At 63.9% G+C, this 12812-nt stretch overlaps 1 protein-coding gene across 1 annotated transcript in view; it reads left to right on the plus strand.

Moving 5' to 3' along the window:
* Window positions 1-11923, plus strand: part of LOC117643982 (nephrin-like) — a 68998-nt gene extending 57075 nt beyond the window's left edge. The window contains exons 10-13 of the mRNA XM_034383168.1: window positions 1000-1293; window positions 2582-2881; window positions 11364-11518; window positions 11900-11923. Of these exons, the coding sequence (XP_034239059.1) occupies window positions 1000-1293; window positions 2582-2881; window positions 11364-11518; window positions 11900-11923 (773 nt within the window). The remainder of the gene's footprint in view (window positions 1-999; window positions 1294-2581; window positions 2882-11363; window positions 11519-11899) is intronic.
* Window positions 11924-12812: the final 889 nt, after the last annotated feature.

Consider the following 12812-nt stretch of genomic DNA (forward strand, 5'->3'; position numbering starts at 1 on the left):
GCTTAGGGCCGCCGCGGTAAATCTCCCACATTGACGGGTACGTCGCGGCGGGCTCGTCGCAGCAGTGGACGGATGGTCACTCTCTGTCTCTCTCGCACTCGTGGTGCGCGTCGTATGCGTGCGAGAGAGACAGAGCGACGAAAGGACCGTGTTCGAGAGCGGCCCGCAGCGTGCCGGCAGACCGCTGCTCGGTTGGCCTGCACGGCCTGCACGGCCTGCACGGCCTGCACGGGGCACGCGTGGTGCGGTCGCCACGCGTGGGCCACGCCGGAAGGCCGGAACTACAATTGGTAATGGGACCGCCTCTAAGCCGCCCCGCCCCGCCCCACCCTGCCACGACCCCGGCCGGGGCCCACTTTTGGCCGGTAATGATGGCAGGCCGAGACCCGATGGGGCGGGGCGGGGCGGGGTTGTCCGCGGTCAGCGATCCATATCTCTGGAACGAGTCATCCAGCGCGCCCAGCACGACACACACGCCGCGCTCGGAACGGCCCGCGGGGACGGACGGACGGACGGGACGGACGCGCCCCGGTCCGGTCGAACCGCAGTGGCGCGTCCGAAAAACAACGACACCAAAAACGACGCATCAAAAACAGCGATCTATTTTTAGGACTATCATTTGCCCGCATTACAGCGTGTACTTTTCCTCGTGGGCCATCAACCTTGCATCAACCGGCGATCACGGCAGCCTTGCCGCCGTCCGGAGTGATCGCCGGTTGATCGCGGTTGATGGAATCGACGCGACGCGCTCAAAGGGCCGGGCAGCGTGTCGCAGTGACGCCAGGGACGCCATCAGGCTCTCGGAATCTGTGCGCCTGCCACCACTGGCTGATTGCGCCGCGATTTCCTCTTTGCCACCGGCAGCTCTGCTGTAGAGGCGGCAGCCGGCTGCCCTGCCGCTCTGTCTCTCTCGCACTCGACCGTCGTTGCTTGGGGGTGCGAGAGAGACAGAGCGACGCCGGGCACGCAGTGACACCATCGTCCTTCTCGTTGTTGCAGACCGGCCCGTGTGCAAGCCGGGGCAGCAGGCCGTGTGGGGCGTGGGCCGCGGCGAGACCATCACCATCCCCTGCGACGTGGACTCGAACCCGGACGAGGTGACCTTCACGTGGCGCCTCAACACGACGTCGGACAGCGTGGAGTTGCCCGCCTCGCGCCACAAGGCGGACCGCGCGCAGTCGCTGCTGACGCACACGCCGCAGAGCGAGCGCGACTACGGCACGCTGCTGTGCTGGGGCACCAACTTCCTGGGCCAGCAGAAGCAGCCCTGCGCCTTCCTCGTCATCCCCGCAGGTAAGCAGCGCGAAGCAGCGTGAAACAGCGTCAGCGTGCACGTGCACGCCAACGGGTGGGTGGTCTTTGGGCCTTCCCTTAGAACACCTTTGTTACGGAGTGCGATTAGCCACCTTAGTTTTACATCCCTACTGGGGCTCGCGGCCCCCGGTGGGCACGCCCGGAGCGCGGCCGTGGCATACGATCATGTGTGGTCTAGCCCGTAATGGTAATGGTAACGGGCGCCCGGCGGGTAGGCAAGCCCGTTGCACCGGCGCGCACGGCGGGCGGCCTAGGCCTGCATGACAGGCTGACGGACGCGGACGCCGCCGTGACGGAGGAGGGGAGGGCCCGGTGCAGTGCAGTGCGGTCGTGTGCGAGTGTTTTGTATTTGCATTTTGCGAGCGCGGGGCGGCGGCGCGGCGGCGCACAGGTTCTGACAGTTCCGCCCCCGTTCCGCGTCTCGCGTTCCGATCCCCGTTCTCGTGTGCAGAGCTTTTATTCGGCGTCGCCGGCAGGCAGCGGCAGCCGCCCGGCCGGCTGGGTGATTGAATTCAATTCCCTCCCCGCGAGGAAGGAGAAAAAAAAAACTCCGCGCCGCGGGGCCGCGGGGCCGCGGGCAGGGCTCAAGTTGGATGCAAGCGCGGCAAGGTGGATTCCACGCGCCAACTTTTTCAATAAAGGCACCGTTGCATCTCCATCATGAGTCTCTCCGTCGCGCGACCCGGACCCGGCTCGGCTCGGCTCGGCTCGGCTCGGCTCGGCACGGCTCGGCTCGGCTCGGCTCGGCTCGGCTCGGCTCGGCTCGGCTCGGCTCGGCTCGGCTCGGCTCGGCTCGGCTCGGCTCGGCTCGGCTCGGCTCGGCTCGGCTCGGCACGGCTCGGCTCGGCGCGATGCGCGCGTGGCTGCAGCTGGAACTAACTCGCTCGGTAATGGCGGTTGGTAAATGAGTGCGCACACGCCAGCTGCTTTATGGTGTGGCGGGGCGGGGCGGGCCGGGCTGCCGGCTGTTGCGGCGCTCCTCGCGGCTCGGCATGGCCGTGGCGTGCCTCCGCCGCCGCCAACGCGTGACGCGTGGTGCCTGGTGTCGTAAGTCAGCCCGGATTATCTAGCCTCGTGCCGCGCCATGCCGCGCCGCGCCGCGCACGCCGCACTGTGAAACGGGAACGGACTGTCAAAGCGTCGCAACGAGCTTGTTGTCCCGCGGCGTGCAGCGCAGTGCATGAGGGGCAAAAACCCCTTATTCTCCCCCACCTTCACCGTATCTGCGCCTGGTACAGCCAGTTGACGTTCTTGGTGGCCGTTGCAGGGAAACCCAACTCGCCGATCAACTGCACGCTGACCAACCAGACCACCGAGTCGCTCTCCGTGGCCTGCTCCGAGGGCTTCGACGGCGGCGTGCCCCGCCAGGAGTTCGTCCTGGAGCTGTACGACGAGACGTCCCAGGCCCTGGTGTCCAACGTGACGGCGCGCTCGCCCGTCTTCAACCTGGGCGGGCTGGAGTCGGGCCTGGACTTCCGCGTCGAGCTGTACGCCTACAACACCAAGGGCCGCAGCGAGGCCGTGCAGATGCACGCCTTCACGCTCAAGGGCGCCGAACGCCGGCTGGGTGAGTTGGCCGGCATCGAAAACTCTCGGCCGCCGCTCAGTGGGCCAGAAAGGCGGCGGGGGCGGCCAAAATTCTAGACGCGTTTTGAGCTCCAGTCGCTAAATAGGACTCGACACGAACGTGTGACCCCACCAATGGTTCGGAGGGCAATCCACTGGTGGGGTCACACGTGCGATTCGAGTCTCATTTAGCTCTGGAGCTCAAAACGCGTCTAGGGTGTTAGCCGCCTCCGCCGGTCTTCTGGCCCACTGTGCGCCGGGTTCATTTCCACCTGAAACTGCCGAAAAGTGCAATTTCATTCCATTGTTTTCGTTGTTTGTTTCTGCAGCCGCCACCCAGGCCACCCTGCAGATCACGCCGCTGGTGGGGCTGCTGGTGGGCGTGGTGGCGTCCCTGGTGCTGGCCGCCGTGCTCATCGTGGTGGTGCTGCGGATGCGCGGCCGCGGCGAGTCCAACGACGAGAAGTCGGAGGAGGGCTCGCGCAGAGACAAGAACGCCACCATCTCCACCGCCAAGGCGGACGCCGAGCAGGGCGGCCCGGGCGCCGGCCTCGGCGACGAGAACAACCCGGACCTCATCCCGGACAAGAGTGGTGAGAGCTCGCCCCCTTTATTTTTCGTTTGTTGTCGTTTTTTTCTCTTTATTATTTCTCCCTTATTGTTTTTGTTTTCGTAGTTTACGACTCGTACTCCGTGATATCGGAGTCGAGCCTTATTTAGCCATATTGCACGCCTAGTTTGCTTCTTCCCACGAACCACGAGACTACACTGTGCGACGGCCGCCCCCCAAAACGAGAACGGTAAGCAAAACGCAGCCGATGGGAAAAACATGCGGATAATTATTGGCAGTAATTTCCCCTGGGTGCTCAACCCCTTCCCCTCTCCCCTCCCCCCTCGACAGGTGATCCCACAATTACAGGGCCTGCACACCCAGATCACAGCGGCCACTCCCCGCGCAGTGCCGTCCCGGTCGTCCCGCGAGACACTATCGCGCTTTCATAACGACTGTCACTGAGCGGGGCGGGGCGGGGCGGGGCGGGGCAGGGCGGGACGGGGCGGGGTGAGGCACTGGTCGTGGCGTCAAGGCCGCTTTAAATCGCCCCAATCCAACGCCAGATTGGCGATGTGATGTTGGCCCGCCAGCGATCCGCAGCCGAGCTAGCGGGAACTGGTCGAGTCATGGTTTCGCCCCTTTGCTTTCCCCCTACCCTTCCCCCCCCCCCTCTCTCTCTCTCTCTCTCTCTCTCTCTCTCTCTCTCTCTCTCTCTCTCTCTCTCTCTCTCTCTCTCTAATGGCGCTCGCGCGGCGAATCTCGTCGAGATTGACAGATTTGTCACCGTCACAAATTCGTTTGGTTCGTTCTGCAGCGCGCACGGCCGCCGCCGCCGTGCTGCGTGCGCACTCTAGTCACATCTGCGGCAGTAGACTGATTCCGAGAGTCGTCGCTCTGTCTCTCTCGCACCTGTACGGAGCGCCCTCATGAGTGCGAGAGAGACAGAGCGACGAAAACGACTCTCGGAATCAGTGTGCAGTGCCCGAAAGTGCGCGCACGCGTGCTTGGTCCGTTATATCACTTTATTTTGTAATTTTAACTCGGGGCACGGCCGTATAATCCGGCGGGACTTTGTGTCCCCGTGCCAGGGCCGCGGTTCCATCCCGCGGGCCGTCCCGCCACCATCGCGGTGTTTTAAACGCCGCCTCGTAAAGCTGCGATTCAATCCGCCATTCCCGCCATAACGGGGGCCGCGCCGCGGGCAGCGCTCCGCCGCTGTCTCTCTCTCTCTCTCTCGCACCCCCACGCGAGGCCCTTCGACTTGCGAGAGCGAGTGAGAGAGAGATAGACACTTGTTCGGAATCGGCCTGCCGCCGTGACGCCGTGGACGCCGTGGCTGAGCCGCGCTCAGTGCACTGTACACTGTACACCGTACACAGCGCAGCGAGACGGGGACAGCCACTTGTACGAAGGGGAGCAGCAGACTGATTCCGAGAGTCGTCTTCGTCGCTCTGTCTCTCTCGCACTCACGGGGCGTTCCGAGTGGGTGCGAGAGAGACAGGGCGAGGAAAGCGACTCTCAGTGTGCTGGCTGCTCCAGGGACGCCGGGCTGCGCCGGGCGGCACGCTTCCTGCCTTCCTGCCCTGTCGGCCACAGCACCGTGCTGCCGCCGTGCCAGCTCGGCGGCTCGGCCGCTGCCACCCCTTTGGAGGCGAGCCAGGCGTATTAGGTGCCCTGTGCGTTCTGGTTCAGCCGCCTGCGTCCGAGGCCCCCTTCCGTCGCTCTGTCTCTCTCGCTGCCCTGCGCGGCGCCCTGCGAGTGCGACAGAGACGGACGGAGCTGGAGGCGGCTGTGTGTGCGGTGCACATTTGCGGCGACGGAACGCGCGGAAAACGGGGAGCGTTTCGGGCTGTCGCGGCTGGCGCCAACCACGCCCCGAATACAGTGTACCGGTGGGAATTAACAAGAAGTGTCGCCGCGAGGGGGACTCGAACCCGCAGCCCGCGCGAGCCCGCGCCTTGGAGCTGGCCGAGAGAGGTGACTCAATCAGGCAGGGGCATGGGGGCCTGCCTCCAGGCCTGCCTTTAGGCCAGCCTGAGCAGCCGCGGGAGGGGCAGGACTTTGCAGAGAGGGCCGGCCGGGTAGGGCCCTTTGCTGGATCGTCACTCCATCAACGCGACCCTCTATCTCTCTCTCCTCCCTCTCGCTCCCTCTCGCTCCCTCCCGCAGGCCGCCGGTGACACTTTTTTTTCCATCTTGTATCCCCTTAATGTCATTCTGATGAAACAACTCCACCTCCGCGGAAAGTTTCTCGCTCGGAAGCGAGGCAAGGGGATCCCCGGCCCGACCCGCCCCCCCCCCCTCCCCTCCCCCCCTCCCCCCCCTTCTCCCTCTCCGCAGGCAGTCAGGCCAAGGCGGGCCATCGCCGTGCCGTGATTAAACGAGCATTTGTGTTGATCCGCGGCGAGGACGGCGTAGGCTGATGCCGCACGGCGCTGCTCCGTCCCTCTCGCACTCGTGGGGGCGTGCCGTGCGGGTGCGAGAGAGACGGAGCGACTGCTTTCGGAGGCAGCCCGGCGACGCGCAGCGGGGCGACCGCCGCGGGTACCAGCAGCGGGGGGCCACCGCCATGCGACCGCCATGAGCCATCGGGGCCATCGGCCGCGGGGACTTTCTCCGGCGAGTTTCACCCCGACCGAGTTTGTAACCCCTCGGTGTTCATGTACGCCGTGGCCTGCCCCGCCACGCCCCGCCACGCCCCGCCACGCTGCAAGGCCCCGGGCCGACGTGGACCCGGGCCGCCCCATTCAGAGCGTCGTGAAGATCCGGCACCCGGAGAAGTGCGACTACGGCCAAGTTTGGCACAGCCACACGGACACGCACACTCACACGCACACACACACACGCACACACACACGGGGTAACTTTTCATGTAAGGTGCGTGGGCGTTTCCTGCGTAGGGCCATACCGTATAACAGCCTGTCACAAGTGATTGTGGAGGAGGCGGTCCCGGTTCCCTGGGGCTGAATGGGCCACACGCGCCAAACGCGGCTACGCGGCTCAAGAGGGGTCGGGTCCGAGGGTTCAGTTTCGTTCCCGGCTGACCCACCGCGTCGTTCGGTCACGCCGTCTCTGTCGCACTCACGGGCCGCTCCGTCAGGGTGCGAGAGAGACTTCTTTAATGCGCCGCGGTGCGCGCTGCACTCGCCGCCCTATTTTCGGTTATTTATGCCGACCATAAAGCGCCCGGCTGGGCGAGCGCGGGCCGAGCGCGGGCCGAGCCGGCCAACGGCGACGGCAAAATTAAATCGAAGCTCCGGACACCCCAAATTGGCGCGCGAATGGGTATCGAGCATGGCCATAATGTGCGCAAGCTGTTGCGCGGCAAGGCGGGGCGGCGGGGCGCGGCGGGGCGCGGCGGGGCGCGGCGGGGCGCGGCGGGGCGCGGCGGGGCGCGGCGCGCTGCAGGCCAATGCAGCATGCCAGGCTAACGGCCTTAATGAGCTTCGTCAGCGGCAGCTTTTTTAATGGTGCTCTCGCTCATCGAGTTCATCTCGCTCTAGTCTGCTGCAGTGCGCAGACCGGGCCGGCGCAGACCGGCCGCGGGGCGCGCCAAACGCCAACGACGTACCCGGCTAAACGATTTCGCCGTTGTGTCTCTCTTTTTGCGTTTTTGTTTCCCCTCGCGGGTAGACAAGCGCGATGAATTCGAAGCGAGCCAGAGAGGTGCACGTACCCGGCCGTCTGCCTGTGGGTCTGTGAGGCTCCAGCCTGTGCACAATGTGTCGTTGCCCGCGGCACTCTTGGAGCCCGACTTTGGTACACTGTTTCACCGCCCCTCAGCCCCTACCCCACCCCCACCCCCACCCCCTCGCACCCCACCCCTTCGGCTCCCTTTTCAACCCCACTAAACTACTATTCACCAGCAACGCCGTGCCAGCTACTACGCCGCCACGCCACGCCACGCCGCGCCGCGCCACGCCGCGCCACGCCGCGTAGGAGCAAAACAATCCCCTCTTCCTCGAGTTCTCTTTGAGTTGGACCACGCCGAGCAGCGCGCGCGTTTGCACAGTCTCCCTCTCCCCCTCTCTGTCTCTTTCTCTCTCCTTCTCTCTGCCCGTCCCCAACAGCCAGGCACGTGTTTGGTCGTCATCTGCTTGGGCCTGATGACGTGGGGATTGCGCTCCCCATGGCGTACCTAGAGGCGTACCGAAAGGCGTACCTAGAGGCGTACCGAAAGGCGTACCTAGAGGCGTACCGAAAGGCGTACCGAGAGACGTACCGAAAGGCGTACCGAAAGGCGTACCGAAAGGCGTACCGAAAGGCGTACCGAAAGGCGTACCGAAAGGCGTACCGAAAGGCGCACCGACAGGCACGCAAGGCAGGCAAGCAGTGTAGGGGCCGTCCCCGGGGGGTCCTTGGCGGTTGTGCGGCCGGGTCGTTTACCTCAACAAACTGGTACCGCGACGCCGAGAAGGCCGTCGCAGCCGCCGGCAGGCTGTCTCTCTCGCGCCCATACAGGACGCTCCACGAGTGCGAGAGAGAGAGAAACAGGCGACAGGGCCCCCCGCCAAGGCTCCGGCCGCCAGGTTCCGCCCGCCACGAGTGTGCCTCCTGCGTCTGAGGGAGCGCTCTTTGGATCCCGGCGCCTCAAAGGACCCCTCCGCGTTGCTCCGCGTGAGGCACGCATAAGTGCGCGCGTGGCTCCGAAGGCGCTGGTTCCGGGAAGCACCTCCCTCGCTCTGTCTCTCTCGCACCCATCCGGCGCGCCTCGTGAGTGCGAGAGAGACAGAGCGACGACAGCGCTCCGGATTGAATCAAACGGCTGCCTTTGCTCGCGGCGCCGGAGAGGAGCGCGCCGCGGCCCGCGGTTCAAACGCACCGATTTTCCTTGTTGTTGTTAGTTGGCTCCAGCTTGTTGCAGTGGTTTGTTCTTGATGCTATCGGTGCTTTTTTTCGGCGGGAGCGCGCGGTGGAGTGCGAGAGAGACAGGTGAAGTACCGGCGCGGGCCGCCGCTACGTGAGTTAATGTGAGTGCGAGAGAGGCAGGTGAAGTGCCGGCACGGCCGGCGTGATAAAGCACCCAACTTCTCAAATAGGTCCCTGGCCTTAGCAAAAGCCTGAAAGAGCGACCCGGGGAGGGAAAAGGGAGGGGGGGGGGCTGTCTGCGTCTTGTCCGAAACTTGACGCTGCGGTCGGTACCGGTGCACGAGTTAAGATGCTACCTCCCAGAGGGCTGCAGCGTTGCATAGTTCCATAACGAAATGTTGTCTCTGGTCAAACTCCGCGATAGGTCCACAGTGTCCTTGCATGTCTCACCGAAATGTTGTCCCTCCCTGGGGTCGAAATTCCTCGATGGGTCGATGGGCGTCTCGGGCCTCCTGAGGTGCTGGAGATCTTTCCGTCCAGTGGAGGACGCCTCCAGAGAGTGGAAAGGGGGTCGCCGCCTACTGGAGTGGCGCGCGGGACAGCCCATACATAGTTTCCTTAATGCCCCAAAGTTGGAGGCACTGTCCAGGGTCCCTCTAGGTCCGCGCTCCGACACTGCCGGCACTGCCCCCCGCAGCCTAAGTGTTCCATCAAACACTCCTCCTCCCAGAACCTCAGGTCCACGCCGCCTCGCCTCACCCCACTCCGCCCCGCCCCGCGCCGCCCGGCCGGGCTTTGCTCTGCTCGCTCTGCTCGCTCGGAGGGGACGGCGGCGGCCTTTCGCCCGGACAATGTATCACACGGAGTCGATCGTAAACTGGGGACCCCTCCTGTACGCACGTCTGCGGGGGGCGCCGTCCTGCAGGCTGACCGTCCCTCGTCGCTCTGTCTCTCTCGCACCCTCACGGCTCTCGCGTGAGTGCGAGAGAGACAGAGCGACGGCACTGGGAAGCAAGCTGCTGGTCAGCAGCCTGGCGGCGGTGTCGCGGAGGAACGGGGGACGCGTGGCCGTCCATCGCGCACTGTCCACCTGAGCCTCAAGACTGATTCCGAGAGTCGTCTTCGTCGCTCTGCCTCTCTCTGGTACTCACTGGGCGTTGCGCATGGGTGAGAGAGAGACAGAGCTTCCAAAACGACTCTCGGAATCAGTCTGCTGGCCCACCTCGCGTCCATCCAGTACGCGCTCTTGTTGGACGCCGAAGGGAAGCTTCCTGGCCGCGCCACCCGAGCGATTCCTCACGTCGGTGCAGTCTCTCTGTCTCTCTCGCACCCGTGGGGCGTCCCGCAAGGGTGCGAGAGAGACCGAGACAGGAACGCTGTTTGAAAATGAGCCTACAGGGCCGGGCACACTGCGAGGCGCACTGCGGCACGGGCTGCAGGGCCCACACGACATGTTTGACCCCGGAGAGCACTCGTGCGTGCCGTTGCCCCCTCCCCCTCCCCCTCGCCTTTGACGCGCTGCCTCGCTGCCAGGGGACCCACAACTCGAGCGATTATCTCGATTGCTCTCGTTTGATGACGGTTCGACGCGCAGAGCCGCGGCGGGGGGAGGGTCTGGGGAGGGGGGCTGTGTCCGGGGGCGAGGAGGCGAGGCGGCGCACACAAAGTGACCTCGTCACGCGGCCGCCTGCCCGCCTGCCCCACTCGGACCGCTCGGACGCAGCCTGTGTGTGAATATACGTCACGCTGGCCTCCCCTGCAGGCGCTCTTTTCTCTCTCTTTCCCGCACTGATGGGGCGTTCCGCGTTCCGTAGTGGTGCGAGAGAGAGAGAGAGAGAGAGAGAGAGAGAGAGAGAGAGAGAGAGAGAGAGAGAGAGAGAGAGAGAGAGAGGAAGCTGCTGTCCGGGGTGCCAGGCGATCCAGGCCGTCCTTGCGCCCCGTGCCCACGTGCGCTTCTGCGATTCGCGACCCCGCAGGCTGCCTGTCTCTGTCGCACCCACGGCGCGCCCCGTAGGAGTGCGAGAGAGACAGACGACTCTTTGGATAGGCTGTCGCGTGCTGCTTGACCACATCGAGGCCACGCAGCCTCCCCTGCTGCGGCGGCGATGCGCCTCTGCTGCGGTGTCTGCGTCCCCGTCACTCTCTCTCTCTCTCTCTCTCTCTCTCTCTCTCTCTCTGTCTCTCTCTCTGTCTCTCTCTCTCTCTCTCTCTCTCTCTCTCTCTCTACGGGAAGCTATTTTCCCTCTGAGGCCTATAATTAATTTTTGGTAGCGACACCCCACTCCTCATCCCCTATCCCATTCCGGGCACGCAACACCACTGGGGCCATGGATCTCATCAAACCAGTGATAAGTTGCCGTTTTTCTTGTTTTATGTGCGTTTCGTTTGTTTTTTTTCCTTTCGTTTTCAATTACTCGCTAGTGGGTGGGTGCGTGTGCCTGCCCCCCTGTATCCTCAGTAATTACCTGCATGGGAGCGGAATGATTAGCTCTACACACACGCACACGCTCGCCTGTCAAATTTGCCCCCGAGCTGATTGGCTCGAAAGTGTAGTGATGAGGCAATCCGAGACCCGCGGCCCCCTTTTTTGAATACTGAGTAGGGCAGCGCTGATCCGACCCCAATGAATAATATATGGTTAGCGCATGTTTGACAGTTTCCTTTGCATTGCCCACGCACATGAATGCAACACGTGCGCACTCGCTGCTGGCAAAATAATAAAAATAAAATCGAACAGAGGGACCAAAAAAAACGCAGGAATCGCTCGGCTTCCAGTGCGGTGGCTCTCATTGTGCAGGCGCGATCATAAAAACGTGTAAAATTGATTGCGCCGCTTGCCGGACAATGCGACGCCACTGTATTGGGATTGCCGGCGCGGTCTTTTTGTTAAGGCTTGTCCTGGCTGGTCCTCGCTGGTCCTGGACGGACCTGGATTGTCCTAGCTGGTCCTGGATGGTCCTGGCTTGTTCTACCTTGTCCTTTCTCGTCCTGCATGATCCTGCCTGCCTGGTGCTGGCCTGTCCTGGCTGCACCGTTAAATCGGTTCCTGGTTTTACCAGGAAGTCCCTGGAAATTGCCAATGTCTCTACACTCCCTCACCCGCCTCTGTCTTTGCCCCCAGCGGACGACTTCGTGGACCCGGAGGAGAAGGCCTTCGAGTACCTCAACGACCGGCGGCTCTACTCGACGCTCAACCCGCGCCTCGGACTCTACTCGCCCACCACCATCGACCACGTGGGTCCCAGCATGGGCAGCATGGCCGGCGGACCGAAGATGGTGAGCACAACCGGATCGCGGAGAATGGGACGAAACAAACCCAAACCAGGAAGGGAGCTATCTCGTGGCTCTGCGCGGGGATTGTCTCTGCGAGGTCGGCCAGGTCACGCTGCCATTGTCGCTGCTTGATGAGGTTCGGGACGCACGCACACACACTCACTCACACACACACACTCACACTCACAAATACACGCGGACACGAACACTGGCCTGATAACGCAGTTGTTGTTTCCTTTACATCAAGCGGCGCACTTTTAAATTACGTGAGGACGGCGCCATGGCGTGGCGGGGCGCGGCGCGGCCTTGCTCGCCTTGTTATGTATATTTATTTCGTTTTTCATTTGTTCGGGGGGATTTACTGCGCTGTTGTGTGTTGGCTAGCTCAGCACTGTTCTGCTATGCTGAGTGCGAGCAAAAAAAAAAAGTTTGCTTTTGAATGCGCGCGCGGTGGTTCTGTTTGGACTGAGACTGAGCGAGTGTAGTGTCCGCGGGGATGGTGCGCGAGGCGGAGGCGTCGCGTCAGCTTCACGTTGAATCACGCGCGTATTGTCCGCGCCGACATTGCTTCGGATTGTTTTCATTTTCCGCGCTGTATCAATGTTCTGCTTGTTCCAGGACGGGGAAGTGACGTACGCCGAGCTCGCCCTGCAGCGCCCCCACGGAGACCCCTGCCTTCAGCGGGCCAGCCTGTCGCCTTCGCCGCAGCCCCTGTCCTTGGGCGGCCCCATGGGGGGCCCCATGGGGGGCCCTCTGGGGGGCCCTCTCGGCAGTCCCATGGGGGGGCCCATGGGCGGCCCCATGTACGGCGCCATGGGTCCGGGCCGAGGCCCGTACGGCGGCCCGGGATCGTCCATGACGCTGCCCCACCCGGGCCAGCGCGGAGGCCTGGTGTCGTGTCTGCGGCGGCCTCCGGGCCCCCACCACGGCCAGGGCCTCGGCCACGAGCCCACCATGTACGCCCAGATCGCCATGTGCCGCGGCGGGCCGTCCGGGGGCCCAGGCCGAGGCCGGGACAACAGTCTGGTGGAGGACGTCGTCGGCGAGGCCGCGGAGGCCCCCGTCATGGCGTCGGAGCACCGGGAGAGTTCAGTGAGTGTCTGGGCGCAGCCTTGGCCACGGCCTCGGACGCAGCCCTGGCCCAGCGGGCGGAGGCAGCCAAGCCACCTGTACCACCTCTACAGCGGCTTGGCCTCGGACCAGGTGAATGCGGTGCGGCGGTGTGTCTGACTACTACACTGCACTCGGCGAGGGCTGGAGAGGAGCGGCACCGCATCCTTGTGTCGACTCAGACACG

Source organism: Thrips palmi, unplaced genomic scaffold (assembly GCF_012932325.1).
Source record: "Thrips palmi isolate BJ-2018 unplaced genomic scaffold, TpBJ-2018v1 HiC_scaffold_17, whole genome shotgun sequence".
Classification (NCBI taxonomy): domain Eukaryota; kingdom Metazoa; phylum Arthropoda; class Insecta; order Thysanoptera; family Thripidae; genus Thrips; species Thrips palmi.